General features: G+C 33.4%; 1 protein-coding gene across 2 annotated transcripts in view; it reads left to right on the top strand.

Annotated features, from left to right (window-relative positions):
• Nucleotides 1-4,382: 4,382 nt before the first annotated feature.
• The window catches only part of LOC142317886 (46 kDa FK506-binding nuclear protein-like), a 77,180-nt gene continuing 63,210 nt past the window's right edge, over nt 4,383-18,352 (top strand). For both annotated transcript variants that reach the window (XM_075354430.1, XM_075354434.1), the window contains exon 1: nt 4,383-4,537. In XM_075354430.1, coding sequence (XP_075210545.1) covers nt 4,528-4,537 — 10 coding nt within the window. In that variant the 5' untranslated portion in view covers nt 4,383-4,527. The remainder of the gene's footprint in view (nt 4,538-18,352) is intronic.

An 18,352-nucleotide genomic window follows, 5' to 3' on the forward strand; every position in this document is an offset into this window, starting at 1 on the left:
AATAACATAAATATATATATATATATATATATATGAATAGAATCAGAAGTTATTAGTGAAATAAAATTTTAAGTACTTTTAAAAATGTGTATGTACATGGAATTTAATAGGCATTATTACATATGTATATATGTAATAGATTTGGTTAAACAGCTGATAATTTAATATTAATTGAAAATTATAATTTAGAATTTTGTTATTTTTGGATTTTCTAGTTCAATTTTATTTAATTATTCTGGAATTTCTGTTTAATTTAATTACATTAAAGTTAACTGGAAAATAACCCCCACAAGAGCAACATATACACTGAGGCATACATGCCCAATCTTTAATAAATTGCAAAAAGTTCTTATCTTTTAGTTAATTACTCTTCTGATATTGTTGGACAATATTCTCCCTAAGTCAGAGTTGATCATCATTCTGTTTATTTGTTTTTTGTTGCCAATCATTTGATATAATTCTTCTGATCTTAATTTGTGTACATGTTCTCTAGTTATCAAATTTTCCCTCCCTTTATTTATATTCATTATCTTCTCAATCTTTTTATTCTTCCCTTGGTTTTAATGTTTTCTTCCTCTTTATATTTATCACCTTCTCTTAACATTTTATTCTTTCTTTGTTTGCAACATTTTCTTTCTGCTTATTTTTTTTGGTTATTATATTTTCTTCGTTTTTATTCTTTCTTCCGTTTTAACATTTTCTTCCTCTTTATATTTATGATCATCTCTTCATTTTTTTAATCTTCCCTTGTTCTTAACATTTTCTTCCTCTTCGTATTCATCTTCTTGTCATTTTTTTGAGATATATTTCTTCATGTTATCTTTCTTTTTCCTGTATGATTTTTTCTTTTCATTTTTGATTTTTCACCAAATAATCCAAAAATAAAAACTGAATATTTTACACTGTAAGGTCGAAATTAACATTTGTAACCAGTATACAGGAATTCACTGAACGAAATAGTTTAATTATTATTAACTTTTATTTATATGACACAACAAAAATCTGAAACTTTTGTTAATAAGCAACTCACAAAGATACGAATAATACTGATCTAGTAATATGAGTAATAAAGGGACTTTTACTCTATCCTAATATTTTATGTAAGTTTGTTGAATTAATAATTGTATAAATATTTGATATTAATTTTTTTTGTCTTCAGTCATTTGACTGGTTTGATGCAGTTCTCCAAGATTCCCTATCTAGTGCTAGTCGTTTCATTTCAGTATATCCTCTACATCCTACATCCCTAACAATTTGTTTTACATATTCCAAACGTGGCCTGCCTACACCATTTTTTCCTTCTACCTGTCCTTCCAATATTAAAGTGACTATTCCAGGATGCCTTAGTATGTGGCCTATAAGTCTGTCTCTTCTTTTAACTATATTTTTCCAAATGCTTCTTTCTTCATCTATTTGCCGCAATACCTCTTCATTTGTCACTTTATCCACACATCTGATTTTTAACATTCTCCTATAGCACCACATTTCAAAAGCTTCTAATCTTTTCTTCTCAGATACTCCGATTGTCCAAGTTTCACTTCCATATAAAGCGACACTCCAAACATATACTTTCAAAAATCTTTTCCTGACATTTAAATTAATTTTTGATGTAAACAAATTATATTTCTTACTGAAGGCTTGTTTAGCTTGTGCTATTCGGCATTTTATATCGCTCCTGCTTCGTCCATCTTTAGTAATTCTACTTCCCAAATAACAAAATTCTTCTACCTCCATAATCTTTTCTCGTCCTATTTTCACATTCAGTGGTCCATCTTTGTTATTTCTACTACATTTCATTACTTTTGTTTTGTTCTTCATGCGATAATTCTTGCGTAGGACTTCATCTATGCCGTTCATTGTTTCTTCTAAATCCTTTTTACTCTTGGCTAGAATTACTATATCATCAGCAAATCGTAGCATCTTTATCTTTTCACCTTGTACTGTTACTCCGAATCTAAATTGTTCTTTAACATCATTAACTGCTAGTTCCATGTAAAGATTAAAAAGTAACGGAGATAGATTGTCGGACTCCCTTTCTTATTACGGCTTCTTTCTTATGTTCTTCAATTATTACTGTTGCTGTTTGGTTCCTGTACATGTTAGCAATTGTTCTTCTATCTCTGTATTTGAACCCTAATTTTTTTAAAATGCTGAACATTTTATTCCAATCTACGTTATCGAATGCCTTTTCTAGGTCTATAAACGCCAAGTATGTTGGTTTGTTTTTCTTTAATCTTCCTTCTACTATTAATCTGAGGCCTAAAATTGCTTCCCTTGTCCCTATACTTTTCCTGAAACCAAATTGGTCTTCTCCTAACACTTCTTCCACTCTCCTCTCAATTCTTCTGTATAGAATTCTAGTTAAGATTTTTGATGCATGACTAGTTAAACTAATTGTTCTGTATTCTTCACATTTATCTGCCCCTGATTTCTTTGGTATCATGACTATAACACTTTTTTTGAAGTCTGACTGAAATTCCCCTTTTTCATAAATATTACACACCAGTTTGTATAATCTATCAATCGCTTCCTCACCTGCACTGCGCAGTAATTCTACAGGTATTCCGTCTATTCCAGGAGCCTTTCTGCCATTTAAATCTTTTAATGCTCTCTTAAATTCAGATCTCAGTATTGTTTCTCCCATTTCATCCTCCTCAACTTCCTCTTCTTCCTCTATAACACTATTTTCTAATTCATTTCCTCCGTATAACTCTTCAATATATTCCACCCATCTATCAACTTTACCTTTCGTATTATATATTGGTGTACCATCTTTGTTTAACACATTATCAGATTTTAATTTATGTACCCCAAAATTTTCCTTAACTTTCCTATATGCTCCGTCTATTTTACTCATGTTCATTTCTCTTTTCACTTCTGAACACTTTTCTTTAATCCACTCTTCTTTCGCTAGTTTGCACTTCCTGTTTATAGCATTTCTTAATTGCCGATAGTTCCTTTTACTTTCTTCATCACTAGCATTCTTATATTTTCTACGCTCATCCATCAGTTGCAATATATCGACTGAAACCCAAGGTTTTCTGCCAGTTCTCTTAATTCCGCCTAAGTTTGCTTCTGCTGATTTAAGAATTTCCTTTTTAACATTCTCCCATTCTTCTTCTATATTTTCTACCTTATCTTTTTTACTCATACCTCTTGCGATGTCCTGCTCAAAAATCTTCTTTACCTCTCTTCCTCAAGCTTCTCTAAATTCCACAGATTCATCTGACACCTTTTCTTCAGGTTTTTAAACCCCAATCTACATTTCATTATCACCAAATTATGGTCACTATCAATGTCTGCTCCAGGGGAAGTTTTGCATATTAATAAAAACTAATATTTCATCAACTGTGTAACTGTCCACTTTATTAAAGAATTCTATCTCACTTTCAAATTAAATAACTAAGTGAAGTGCAGCAAAAAATGTGTATTTGTAATTTAATAGGCGTAGAAGGAAGTTATGTGGTGTCCATATCAGATTTTTAAAATTAGATAGCAGGTGAGGATCACTAGTTTTATTTGTCAAAGCAAGTAAAGATGAGTTATAAAAAATTGCTCTACATTTTATATAAAAAAAAACTAAATACTTAAATAATTTACATTTATCAAAATCTAAATAAAAATATATTAAAAAAAGATTGTAAAACATTGACATTTTAGTTATTTACCAAATATAAAAAATTATCTTTGTTGTGCGAGTAAGATGAGATGTTCTTTGTGTTATAAAACATAATTGAACTTATAATACCTTGTTGACAGATAAAAGAGGACATCCAATAAATAAGACTTTATTAATTAGATTTTTATCATTGTATATATATTTTTTTAAAAATTCAACAAAATAAGCCTTTCTGCAAATATTTTTTATTGATGATTTTTGAAAATTCTAATTAAAAAAAGTAACTTTCAATTTCTATCCATTTAACCTTGCTTTATAAGTTAAATAAAAGTTACTGAATTAATTGTTATTAAAAATAATCATATAGCCTTAAAAGCAGCATTTGAAATATTCGAATGAGTACATTCATCTGAAAAACGCACTTATCGATACATGCACTTATTTGACTCTAATATTTTTGTTTTATAAAACCATTTGCCCCATATCATTTCATATAGAAAATATCAATTTGAGAAATCAATTTAATTACCAAACTAATCTTAATCACATTCTTCTCAGTATGTTAACCTAAAAAGTAAACTTAAATAACTTTTCCCAAAAATATAAAAGAAAAACATATACAAATTGGTCAACATATGTAATTCTTTTATCTAAAGAAAAAAACAACAGTTATGGTTTTTCAAAATACGGATTTTTTTTTGTACATTACTGAATTAAACGTGTATTTCAATATGTCAAGGTAATTTTTGGAAGGAAGAATATCCACATGCTGGTTAGCCGGAAACCGGATTTCAAAGTCTTCAACAATCATTGTGCTTGGCTCGACTGCGTATAGTGACTGAATTTTATTAATTTTAATTTACAATAGTTATCAGTGTCTTAGAAGTTAAAGTAATAAATAAATCATCATGTTTTGGGGTAAGTATTCTCGTAAATTGTTGTAAAAGTTTATGTTTCTTTAAGTCGTTTAGTATATTCATTGTTAAAACAAAGTTTTGTTTATATAGAGTATATTTTACACCACGTGTTTTATTACATTTTTGAATTGATTTTTTGTTACCGATAAGTTATTGAATTTTCATCCTTAGTTAGGTAATGTATATAATTTGTCTTTGTTGATTAGTAACATTTAAATATTAGTACAAACATGTTCTAACCTAACTTTCTCAAGTTAAGTTTCCAAAACATTACGAATTTGCGTACTGTGTACTAAAATTGTAATTTTTAGGTATAGTTCTCAAAATATTGTATGGGAGCAGATTAACATTTCTTTCTGTAGCGATAAATTTCTTAAATCTGGATGAAATATGGTAAAAGTAATCGACCGTATGAAATATATCCCTATGAAATTTAATGTGCAAGTAGGAGAAATATAAGCATATCGGGTGTAATTATTCCATTGCAATGGTATGATTTTGTAAATTAGTTCAGTTGTATTCTCCTTAAAAATCTTTTTAAAATTGAAAATCATTAAACAATAGAAGAGTGAAGTCTTATAAAAAATTAAACTTCAAATTTATGAAAAATTGTTAACATTCTGTATGAGTATGGTGTCATGTGTGTGACTGTAAGCATTAATGTCATAATTGTTTTAAAACAGTTCAGAAATAAACACATTAAAACCAAGCAGTAATCATTGAAAAAATAAAATTTTATTTAATATGTTTTATTTAATATTTGCAAACCACAGAATCACATTACTGAAAATTGTCAAATTACAGATTCACCTCAGATTTTGGTGAGATAGAGTAAAACAATACCACACCCAAAAAAGTTTTTTTGCAGTTACTCTGCACTATACATATGTAATATACATTATTTGCTGACTAATAAATTTGATTTGTTAAATTTAATTCTGAATAAGGTAGATTTTTTAAGGTTAAGTTGAGCAGAAGTCTTGAATAGTGACTTCATCAGTAATTTATAATTTTATAATTTATTTATAAAGCAATCTAACCTCAATTGAATCTTGACCTAAACTCAATTAAATTTAATTTAAAACTTAAGAAAAATTTAATTTAAGTTATTTACTCCATAAATAATATACATTGCACATTTACCAAAACTCTTACATTAACTTATTTAATTTTAAGTGAGTCCAATTTCATACTTAATTTCACTGAAACCAAATATTTCGTCTCAAAATAATATATGTTATACTTGTACAATACTGAAATAAGAAATTTTTAATGAGTGTACTGTTACGAGGAACATAACTGATAAAAGGTAGTTCTGATAAATTTAAATTGTAAGAAATAAATAAATATATATAAATAATAAAATAATAATATATATATTTATTTATTTCTTACAATTTAAATCAATTAGAACTACCTATAAGGTATATTCCAGATTTAATCAAAATAAGGTGAGCCTTTAACTAGATAATTATCTGCATAATTTTTAATAGCTGTTAAATTTAGTGATATAGATAGAATCCAGTTTGCGTTGTGAGCATTTATAATTTCGGCAGCTTTTACAGACTTTTCCTTATGCTCAGTATTATATAACTTGAGATGTCATTTTCAACACAGTTTTCAAATGAACCAGTAAAGTGAAATAATTCTACTTTGCATAAAATTATGATGACCCATTATATGAATAGAATATACATCAGAGTTGTTACAGGATCATTGGAACTGCATGGCATTAGTACTCCTGACAAATTAAAAAAATACTCATTCTCTTTTCATCTATGTTGATGATTTTTCACAATAATTCGTTTTTATATAAAAGTTTTAAATATTTGCATTATCTTTTGATCCATAGGTTGTAAATGAACTATACAGAGCTTATTACAAAGTTCTCTTGTGATTTCATAACCTATTCTACTTGTGAAAATAATGGAATAAGTTGTATAAACATGTGTCTTAAAATGCTTTGTTTGCGAGTTAACAACTAGTGAAAGATTTCACTTTGATTTCAGCTACCCTGGTGAATTCCAGGTCATAGTGAAATTTTTAGGATGTTAATAAAGGGGCAGAATTGGTGATATTTTATGGTTTCTGACCTGAAATGTCTAATAAAATAGGTCCGAGAATCATATCTGCAGTAGTTTTTGATAAATCTTGTGTGAAAACCAATAAATTGGAGTAAAAATCTTGTTTTTTTATGTTTGATGTACAGTAAGTAAATTTGTTAAATAGGTAATAAACATATAAAACTTTTAAACAAAACTTGTAGAAAATTTTAAATTTTATTTAGAAACTAGATTTCTACATTTATCAGAAAAGTACTTATTTATTATAAACAAAACCCAAATTAATTTTTGATGTGAAAAATTGTAAAAATATTTACTGTTAAAAAATTAAAAAAAAACTGGAAATTACACAGTAATTGTAAAATAAAAATTACTTAGATAATACTTTTTTTTTTTAGTAATGATAGACCTACAATAAATTAAAAAAATTATTATTTCAAAGATGGCAATAAAATAGCAATAGCGATTAACAATGTTCAGTACTATATTAGTGTTAAATCATTCTGTAAGATACGTTAAGTATATTTGGTACTGTGAAATGTGTTGTCATTAGCGAAGATTTTGTTTGAATTTTATTTTGAACGTGATGATCAGTTTGTGATTTAAGTAATGACGTGTTTATTTACAACAGAGGAATTGCTGTTCTGGTGTTCATTTTGGGTGTATGTAATTGTAATTAATACAGTTGGCTGCAGTAGAATAAGAAATACATTTTCCGAATCGCAGGATTCCAGATCCCAAAACAGTTAGTGTCTTCAGGTAACAGGTTCACTACAGGCTATGAACGATCTGTCCAATACAATGCTGTTATTGATGAAATTATCGATGCATTTCAGGCACCATTATATGTCTTTCTAAGCAAATTGGAGTTTTACATTTGATGGTTAGGAGGACACTTAAAACAAGTTTTATCCTTACCATAAACAGCCAGTTCAACATCACCCAGGAGACTGTCCGTTTCACTTAGAGTTCTGCAACTAGTGGAATACAAATTGACAACTCTACAATTATGTTTTATTTACAGATGGCAAATTTCACTTACATATTCAGTCAGCTGCACCAATTCTTCTTGGAGAAATTGCAAGTAGACATCAGCATCTAAGCAGCCAGGTATTATGAACAGTCCACTAACCAACAGCTGTTTATGATGAAGGTCGCACCATACATTGATGCAAAATTGATCTTGAAAATTGTCTTCTCCCATTTCATGAGGATTTACTTCTGCCCATGTATGTTCATTGCATAAGTTGTTGATGCCATGTGGAGTGAAATTTGCCTTTTGTTGACTGGATCAACAACTTATGAAATGAGGATATGTAGGCAATCTTCAACACTGATTTTGTGTCGATGTGTGGTGTGGTTTTATTCACAAACAGCTGTTTGTACTGTTTATAATTACCTGGCCACTTCAGATGCTGAGGTTTACTTGCATTTTCTCCAAGAAGAATCACCGTAGCTGATTGAACTCCATCATACTTCCAGTATGATGGAGTGCTTCTTCAATTCTCTTGTGCCGTTTCCACTTACTAAAATTATAATTTTCCTGTGATATGGTCAGTCGTAGAGGTCCACATTTCTGGCCACCAAGATTGTCTGATCTTACATCTTTAGATTTTTGTATCTGGGGATGAATGAAAAATATTGCATACAAAACAAAATACATTCTTATGAGGAATTAATTGCCCCATGTTATGGATTTGCTGAGCAACTTTAACAACATTGAGGAACTAAAAAGAGCTACAAAATAGTACAGAAGTGTGCCAAGAAATGAGTTTAATGGTGGGCTCATTTTTGAACATTTATTATAGACTGGTAAGTGCAATGCACTTTGGTTTAGTGTACCGTTTCCAAATAAAATTCAAATTTATCTAACTTTTCCTTGTTTTATTCAACTGAACTTACAACACCATTTTGTTTAGAATTAAATTCTCTCAATGTTTTTTTTTTTGTTTATTATTCAAAGTTTTATTTTTCTATTACCCATTTAACAAAGTTATTGTGCATCAAACATAAAAACAGGGTTTTTTTACCCTAATTTATTGGTTTTCATCCCAGATTTTTTAAAAACTTCTGCAGATATGGTTCTGGGATCTACTTAGTCTATTTTTCAGGTCAAAGTCCATAAAAAATAAGTAATTCTTCCTATTAATTTCAGCACGATTTCATTTCACTGGAATAGTTTAAATCTGAGCGAAATCTTACACTAGCCGTAACTTACAAAGTATTTTAGGATATATGTTTATATGAACTTTTTACATTACTTTCATGAGTAGAATAGGTTATAAAAGTTCCAGAAGAACTTGATACATTCTGTATATATTCTAAAAGATTTAGTATGTAACTAGGAATGTAAAATAATACTGTTAATCTTAATGATATGAAAACCAGTAGTATTTATGAATAATTATAAATAGCATATAAAAGACCATATAAAGGAATTGGGTTGGTCAGTCTATAAAAAAAGGATTGGTTGCTTGACCATCTCAGAAAAGTTCATATTTTGTAGGCACATTCCCTTTTGTTTTAGTAGTTAAAACTAATTTTTTAAACATTTTCATTGCATCTGGTTGATAAATTTTTTTAACCCTTGCACTTTTTTTTTTGCATTCACAGGCATCCACAGTTTTCTTAATTACTCAGCTCTGAGTTGTCCTAGGCTTTTCAAATAAACTGCATTGTGTTTAGTATATTTTGACCATATAGTACAATCTAAGTCCTATTTATCTACCTAATATGATTTTGTTGATGTACACTTTGTGTAGCCCAAAGTTATTGAATGTGGTTGAACAAAATTCACTTTTCATAGGGTAATTTCTCAAAGAAGAAGTAATTGCTCAGCCTCAATTTTTCCTGTACATTAATATATATGAATATAGTTTCTTTATGTAAAATATCATTGGTGAGTAGCTTACCTTTTAAAAATTACAACCTTTTAAAAATAGAATTTTTCTCAATTTTTCAGCTGAAACAAATTTTTGTGTGCAATTATCACACAGAGACCTTTTGGTCTCTATGAACGTTTTCAAATGGCATCAATAAATTTCAACTTTGAGAATCAACTCAAAGTATAAAAAAATTATGAATTTGAGCAAAAAATGCTTGATTTCTAAATTTGGGATAAGCAAGTTATTCTACTATTTCTAAGGCATTTTAAACTAAGAAAATCAAATTTCTTAAAAATAATTGATGTACTTTATTATAAATAAACATGTAGACTGCCCAATTTATAATTTTGAATTATTTTAGGTATAAAATTTCTTTTTATGAAAGTAATGTTATTTGAAGTCGGGACCTATACCGACTAAATATTAAAAATTGTTTATAAAATGTAATAAATTCATTGGTAAAAAGAAGCCAAAATTAATTTAATCATTAATCAGTTAATCAATAAATCAATTTAAAACCAATCAAATTATAGAAGTGAATGGTTTTTGTGTATAGTGAATAAAGTGTGTAGTTGGTAGTTAATCTCTGTTTTAGTTTTGTTCTGATTTGCTTTCATTCTCAGTTATATTCTGATATGAAGTGTCTTATTTTTTTTTTACTTTGTTATTCAATTTTCATCATTACTAAAATAATGAAAGAAATGAGTCTCCAGTTATGTGGTACAAACTAGCCAGTTTGTACCACAAACTGCTGTTCATTCATAAGTGTTTTATTATAAAAATAAAGGTTGTAAGTGATCATCTATAACATAATACCACAATAGTCTATGCATTTCAACTTCAATTAACAAATTACATTTAAGAGCATCCTTTTATAAAAAATATTAATCTATTTCTCTGATAGGGTTGCAAGCCAAAATAAAAATAAAAAGAATTTTATAAATATGTACCATCACAAAGCAGATTATGGAGTTTGTCATAGAATGGAAATTTTTTGCATCGTGTCATGAGAAAAATGCTTGTGTTGGCTTAGGGGATAGTAAGTACGAAGCAATCCGTGATAGTCTAGTTTATAGTGGTTGTAAAAGATTAAATGTTGACATCTCAGGATCTGCAAAGAGATCTGTTTAGAGAATTACATATATTTTTGTGGAAGTAGGAAATCCAAGAATTCAGTTCAAATACCTTAGAGGAAAGGTACAACACTTCCCAGGAAATTAAAGGCACCAGATCATTTCATTGTTACTTTCAGGTATTTCATTACCACAATCTGAAAGTTTGCTAAAGTGTCAGTACACATCATCTGATAGTAAACTTCAAGTTACAAAAGTAGTGCCATTGCCACTTCAAAATAAGACACAGTTGCATGCATTTATGATTGCCGGTGGTGAATTGCAGAAGTGGACAAAATAGATGACTGAAACAAAGATGTGTATGTTATATTTTATCATCCAGGACCAAGAACTTCATTCCAAAAAAATTAATGGGACGAAGTTTGGGTGTCAATCAAAAATATAAGAAGCTGATGCCCTGGGAATTGACTACTCTATCTGGGTGCACTTACTTAATTACAGGTGCAACCAATTATAGTCGAGTTGTGGATTGCATGGTGTGTTGATGTGTCTATCTGAGCTCCGCGTTTTTAGTTTTTTTGGATTGGTTTTTTGGCTTTTGTGTTACTGGTGAACTAGAATTTTAAGTGGACTGGACAAGGGATATGGACTATAATTTTTGAGTTATTTGGTTGCGGACTTATCAAGTTTTTTGAGTTTTTTGTTCTCTTTAGTGAGTTCATTATTTTTGTACTTATTTCTCGCTAAATTTTTTTATCATAGTGAGTAAGAGTGATAGTGAGGTATAATACTAACGAAGAGACTACTAGTGTGTACTAAAGTGAGACATTTTTACTGTATAATAGTTTTTTTACAAGTTTTTTTGAGGTTAGAATAGAGGCTATTTTAGCTAAATTATTCTAAGTTATAAAACAGGCCTGTACTAATCTGTTTTTAATAGTAAACAAGGACTTTGAAAATTTTTCGTATATTTCTTATTGTAAGAGTAAAATTTTCAAAGTCCTCAGACTAGCTGTTTACTAGGGAATTCAACTTTCTCTAATAACTTTTGACCCACTAGTCTTATATCCAATATACCTGGTTATAGATCCATCCCAAAAACTTCCCTACCCTCTGACCCCCCAAAATTTTTGATCCAATTTTTGGATCGATACATTATACCACCGCCAACCCCCCAAAATCTTTTGGGGCTCCCATCCCCGAGTGGGTATTCGTTGGATGCCGGATTGTGCCCGTAGTCCAATTGTAACATTATTAGGTGCAGAGGATCGCTCCCCTTAGAGGGAACAGCTGCCCAAAGTAGCAGCCAGCAGAAAATGGTACCCATCAAGAAATTAGATGTTAAATGCAAGAAAAGACCACGTCAAGGGTCCTCAGAGGAGGAGGAGGAGCACACTGACACCTTGGGAAGTCTGGTTCATCAACTGGGAATGGTCACAATTTCATTGAAACAGCATATGGGGCTGGGCCTCAGTAAATATATCAGTACTCATGAACAGGAGTTGAGGGCAGTTTATGAGGGCCTGAATGCACTGGTTGACAAGTCGTCCTCTGTAAATAAGTGATACAGACCACTCAAACGGATCTGCCAGCCACGGAGGGACAACATGGAACAAATTCTTAGCAAGGAGCTAGAAGATGAGGAGCTGTTAGGGCTCTTACAAAGAAGGTGGCCGAATAATCTGAGAAGTAAGATAAGTCTGGTGACAGAACTCCCTCTGTTCCCGACAGGAAAATAACACGCAGTTTAAAAGACCTAAAGAAGACGGGAGAGCAAGAACAAGGCCCTAGATTTGCTGTAGGAGACATAAAAGATGAAGTCTCGGTTATTGGAGACAACACAACAGAGAAAAAGAGAAGCAAGTACAAAATATGCTACAACTCTGGTATATCTGAGAGGGAGGCTCTCGCCACACTTTTGAAGGCGGCCAGGAGAGTCGTAACACAAGCACCAGATGCTGCCTATGTCTTGCCGGCGTGGAGCATTGGAAACTATTTGAAAAAGATCCTATCGTATCTGCTAAGAAATAAGGAGACACCAATATATATATATTGACGATACAAGGAGACAGTAGTGTAAGACATGTGGGCACTAATCAAATACCCATCAAGAAAGCCACACTGCTGGCGCATCAGAGCCGCACTGTTGTTGTGAAAGCCGAAGGCAAGTCAAATGAAGGGAGCGGTGTCGAGCGAGGAGGCCAATAATGTCATATCGTTGCGTAAGGGCCGCAATGAGCAGCTACAAGTTAGGATCGAGGGCGTTAAGAATGCAGAGAACTTTACCATTCTACTCAGGGACAAGGCGGCTGATCTGCATGTGGATCTTAAGAGCCGAGCTAGTAGGAGATCGGTAGTACACATCAGGGATGTGGAGATGGATACTGCTGAACAGGAGGTGATGGCCGCAATAGCCAACAGGATTGGCCCTAACAAAGATTTTAAGATATCGTCAATCAGAAAGGGTTTTGGCGAGACTAGAAATGTCACGGTTATCACCTCTTATAGAGCCGCGTGTAAGATAGTCGAATAAAGGCTGAGGATAGGGTGGATAAGTTGTAGAGCCTACATACGCGAGGATGAGGAAAGGTGCTATCGATGCTGGGGAACCGGGCACAGGAGGCAAGACTGTAAGGGCCCGGATGGATTGGAACTCTGTTTCAATTGTGGAGGTTGAGGCCATAAGATTGTAGACTGCCAAGAGCCGAAGCGGTGTCTTGATTGCGGTAGCAAAGATCACAGGACTGGGGCGTGGCTATGTAAGAAAGATCAGCATGCATAAGACATTATTTGCAAATGTAAACAGGAGTCATCTTGCACATGATTTGGTCGCACGAGGGTAGTAGCTGAGAAAGAGATCACCTTCTTGCAGTTGCTGAGCCTAACAGATACGAAGCTGCTAAATCTAGTTGGATAACTGATATGGAGGGCGATGTTGCCATAATGGTTGCTAGTAGCAGTATTCACTGGAGGCTCAGGTTCAGGAGTAGGGGTGTTGTTGCTCTGGAGAACGAGTCTATCATGATAGTGGGGTTGTACGTGTCACCAAATATAGACTTAGCTGAATTCACTCGCTTTATTGATATCTTGCAGGGTGTAATAATTAATTTGCCGAAGAAATTTGTCATGCTGGGAGACTTCAATAGTAAAATGGTGAATGCTGGTAGTAGCTACATGAATAGGAGAGGACAAATTCTGGCAGATCTGCTGGAAATAACGGTGTCGCTGTGTTAACGATGGCACCCCTACCTACGTTGCCAGAGGCCACCAGTCTGTCTTAAATCTGACCATGGAGAGGAGAACAATACAATTGGATGGTCCTCCTTGATGAGATTGCCAGTGATCATCGTGCAACGAGACTAGACCTGATAGACGCAAATCTCGAGCGAGTGTAGTATCCCCTTCCACTGAATTTCACAGCCGATCAAATAGAAGTAATAGTTAATAGGACAGCTGATAGGTTAAGGGACAGGCAGCAAAAGACCCCTGAAGCTTTATCGAATATAGTTATGCAAGAGATAGACAGGATGGCAAATAATAATGCAAGGAGACGAAATTTATATTGGTGGACAGCCGGGATTGGTAAATTGAGACAAGAACTTCAGTCCTTAAGGAGAAGGAAAAGAGATTACTTAGAAACAGTAGAGAGGAATATCAGCATGCAGCAAGAATGTATACTGAAACCAGAAGGCCCTGAATAAAGCCATTAAAAAGGAGAAAAGAGAATGTTGGAGCACTGACCCATGGGGTCAAGCTTATCGCATAGTGACGAAGAGATTTGGAAGACGATTGCCTGTGCTGTACAGGGCAAACGCAGAGATACAGGTGGCGAATTTGTTCCCCAGAACGATGGCTGAAGACAGTGGACCCACACCCTGTGAGGCAGGAGGTTTACCATCGATGAATTACAACTGGCAGCCAAAAGTCTGGCATTAAAGAAGATCCCCGGGCCGGATAGGATCCCCGCAGCGGTAATAAAGGGTTTGATCAGGAAGATTCCCTGGGAGTTATTAGAGATCGCTAGCTATGGCTTAGAGAGGAAGTTTTTCCCTGCATGTTGGAAGGAGGCCAGAGTGGTCTTCCTTCCTAAAGGTGCACCTACGGCTGAGGACGCCACTTATAGGCCATTGAGTCTGCTAAATACCATGGCTAAACTTGTAGAGAAGATACTAGCGAGCAGAATTATACAGGAATTAGAACAGGGAGTCAGATTAGTGCAAACCAATATGGTTTTTGGCAGGGGCAGTCCATGGTGCAGGTCATCGGTAGAATTTCGAACTGGGCCAACGAGGTCAAAAGAGGAACTTGGCGTACTAGACGCATACCGTTGATAATCTCACTTGATATAAGGAATGCCTTCGGATCAGTTAGCTGGAGACATATAAATAGTGCGATGACCTCAAAGGAGCTGAGCCCTTATTTACATAGACAAATTGAGGATTATCTCTCCGATAGAAAATGTAGCATCGGGGCCCAGGAGGGAAGGATACATTTCGAGATACACCGTGGGGTGCCGCAAGGATCAATCCTGGGGCCGCTACTATGGTTGTTTGTCATAGATGACCTCCTGCTTAAATGTTTCTCTGATGGAGTGGAATTGCTGGCCTATGCGGACGATCTCGCAGTCCTTGTGGAGGGCAGAACGGTTGATCAGGTGCAAGAAAGAGTGAATGCGGCCACCCGCATTATATATGAGTGGATGGACTCTAGGGGTCTGAGTCTGTCGTATGAAAAGTCTCTGTGTATTGCCATAACAGGCAGAAGGGTACTAGACCCCATTGCTGTATTTATCAACGGTAATGTCATTGAGGAGGTTCACAGTCTGAAGTATTTGGGTGTCACCCTCCAGAGGAATGGTAAATACACTGAACACATAGATAACATCTGTAAGAAGGCCGAAAATATGGTGAGGAGTCTCAACATCATAATGTCAACGCAGAACGCCCCTAGGGCATCCAAGCGCAGACTGTTAGCATCAACAATAATATCTTCACTCATGTATGCGATACCTGTATGGCATCAGGCGATAGACATTGGTCGTAACAAGGAGAAACTTGTCAGAATACACAGGAGGATACTACTTGGCGTGGTGGCCGCTTATAGGACGGTGTCCTACCAAGCACTCTGTGTGGTTGCTGGGGTGCCACCGATCGATCTCATCGCGAAATACAGGGTTGAGAGGTCTAAGGGAAAAATAGAACAAGAGGCCAAAGAGGAAATCAATACTTTGTGGCAAGAAAAATGGACCAATGATGGTGTGGGTCGATGGACGAGGCGGCTCATCCCTGAGATTACACCGTGGGTAAGAAGAGGATATGGTGAAATGGATCATTACTTGACATAATTTTTCTGTGGACACGGTGTATTTAATTATTATTTAAATAAAATAGGCAGAAGGGAAGAAACAACCTGTATGTATTGTGACCAACTTGATGATGCGGAGCACACCTTTTTCATGTGTGACAGGTGGGCCGTCTTGAGATTTAATCAGAACATCAATGGATTAACACTTGACAATATAGTGCAATTTATGACTAGCAGTGAATATAACTGGAACACAGTAGCAGGTTACGTTAGGCAGATTCTAATCCAGAAAATTGTTGATGAAAGAAGCCAAGGATATTAGTATAGACTATGGTAGGGAGGACAGCCTCAGCGGGAAAGGCCGACATGCCGAGGTGTGTCGGTTCCAATGAGCCGCTGGGGACTCCAGGGGCTCTAAGTTAGGAATATTGGAAAAGGAAGATCAGTGAAAAAGACCCGACACCACGCCACAACAAACCAGGTATGGCGTGGTGTCAGAAATGGGCAAATCTAAATAAGGAACTCTCAAAAGAGCTGAACCGGTGGGCCGACTTGCCATGCCGGACGTACAGCCGGTAGGTGGGGGGAGGCCCATTAGAGTCAAAAGACACTCCCCTGGTTGGCGTAATAACAACAAGTCGGTCCGGCCCAGGGGAGTTGAGAGGAGAATAAAAATAAAGGTGAAACCAATTATTTTTTTCTGGATCATGTGGATTGGATTGACAGAACAGGATAAATCAGTGAGAGAATAGTCACATAAGTCTCTTATACCATACAGTTTTCTTTAATATTTTCTATTTCCTTTTTTTAGATACAATGTAAGCATGTGTATTTTAAAATATAACTATCATCTGAATTATGTTTTAAAATGATTTCTCAGTAACTAATTGTAAAATATTTATTAGTAATTTCATTAATGTGTTATCCGAAAATAGGAAGTTTGAACTGTACACGTCTATTATAAAAAAATATTTTTGATTAGTTAAGTTGAATTGGATAAATGCACTTTTAAGTAAGTGTTAATTACACTGATTGTTTTCTAAATTCAGATCATATTCTTTATTAATTGCTATTCATACAGATATTGTGTATGTACTTAACATTTTTTTAAATTGTAATTTTCTAATCAAAAGAGGACCTGAAATTATAAAAGAAAATCCACGCCAGGAATCAAAACATTCAGATTTTATGTAGTCACATTATGATTTTATGTAATCTAGAACTTTATGTTGTCATCGAGTTCACAGGTGGGATGAAGGGAAAAAATAATGCAATATGTAATTCAAGAATGTATTGAGTTTACTCAGGTTTAGGTCAAAGTTAAGCTTAGGTTAGGGTCGATTAGGTAACTAATGATTCTTTGTACTGAACTTTATACGACATTAATGTAACCTAATTTCTCTGTTTACTCAGTTCGCTAACCTCAATTTATTAATCTTTAATATTAAATTAGCTGATTGTTTGGCCGACTGTAATTATATAGTAACCAGTTATTTAGTCCAAATGTATATTGCACTTGTACAGTATTGAATTAACAAAATTTTTGGTGACTGTGCTGTGTAACTTTTTTGGGAGGGTGTAAATGTGGTGAAAGGTGTTTCTGATGAATAACTTAGGTCCTAAATAAAAGGTATATTCCAAATTTCATCAAAATCTGAGGCGAGTCCCTAATTTTGTATAATTACCAATTTTATTAATATTGCATAATTATCATCTTGCAGTAAAAAAAAAGGACTGTTACCCTAATGGTAAGGGTTTAAGTATTACATTAATTCTTGAGTTCTTATCAGCTGAAGAATAACAGATGCAATGCAGTTCTACAATAAAAAATTTAAAAAATGTAAACATTTTAAGCATGTAAAAACTTAGACTAAAAGTATGAAAATATTAACGTAACTGAAAGAAAACTCTTTCACACATTAAAATTTCCCAGAGTCTGTAATTTTCTTGTGCACTTTTTTTTAATCATACCATCTGATGTATTTGTGATGTTTCATCCACTTCTCTAGTCATTTTGCCTGTAGAATATAATAAAATTTATTTGTTCATAATGCCGTTTTCAATTACATTTAGTGATTGTCCTTGGGATTTAAAAAAATTTTTTTTATTAATTATTAGTTTGTTGTTGCTGATATTTTATTTGGTCTAGTTAAACATTTGTTTTATTTTTCCCTCAAGAAAATAATGGTAGGGCAAGAGCGTGGCAGAAGATCTAAAAAATCTATATAATTATCTTTATGTTTTAAAACTAAACTATTATGATTTTAAAATGTGTACTGTACCTGAGAATTTTTTAAACAATGCTTCAGAATTCCAAGGCTCTGTCTTGTCAGTTCAGACTGTTCAGTTGATTTCATTCCTACATTTTGGATATTGTACTGAAAATATTACCATCTTAAAAGAATATGTCCCTCACTTTCTTGTTTGGTCCTCTTGTCTTCTCTCCACCATATTATTACTTTAGTTGCTGTGTGTTTTACCTCAATGGCAT

The sequence above is a fragment of the Lycorma delicatula genome, chromosome 1, assembly GCF_047948215.1.
Source record: "Lycorma delicatula isolate Av1 chromosome 1, ASM4794821v1, whole genome shotgun sequence".
In the NCBI taxonomy this organism is placed as follows: Eukaryota; Metazoa; Arthropoda; class Insecta; order Hemiptera; family Fulgoridae; genus Lycorma; species Lycorma delicatula.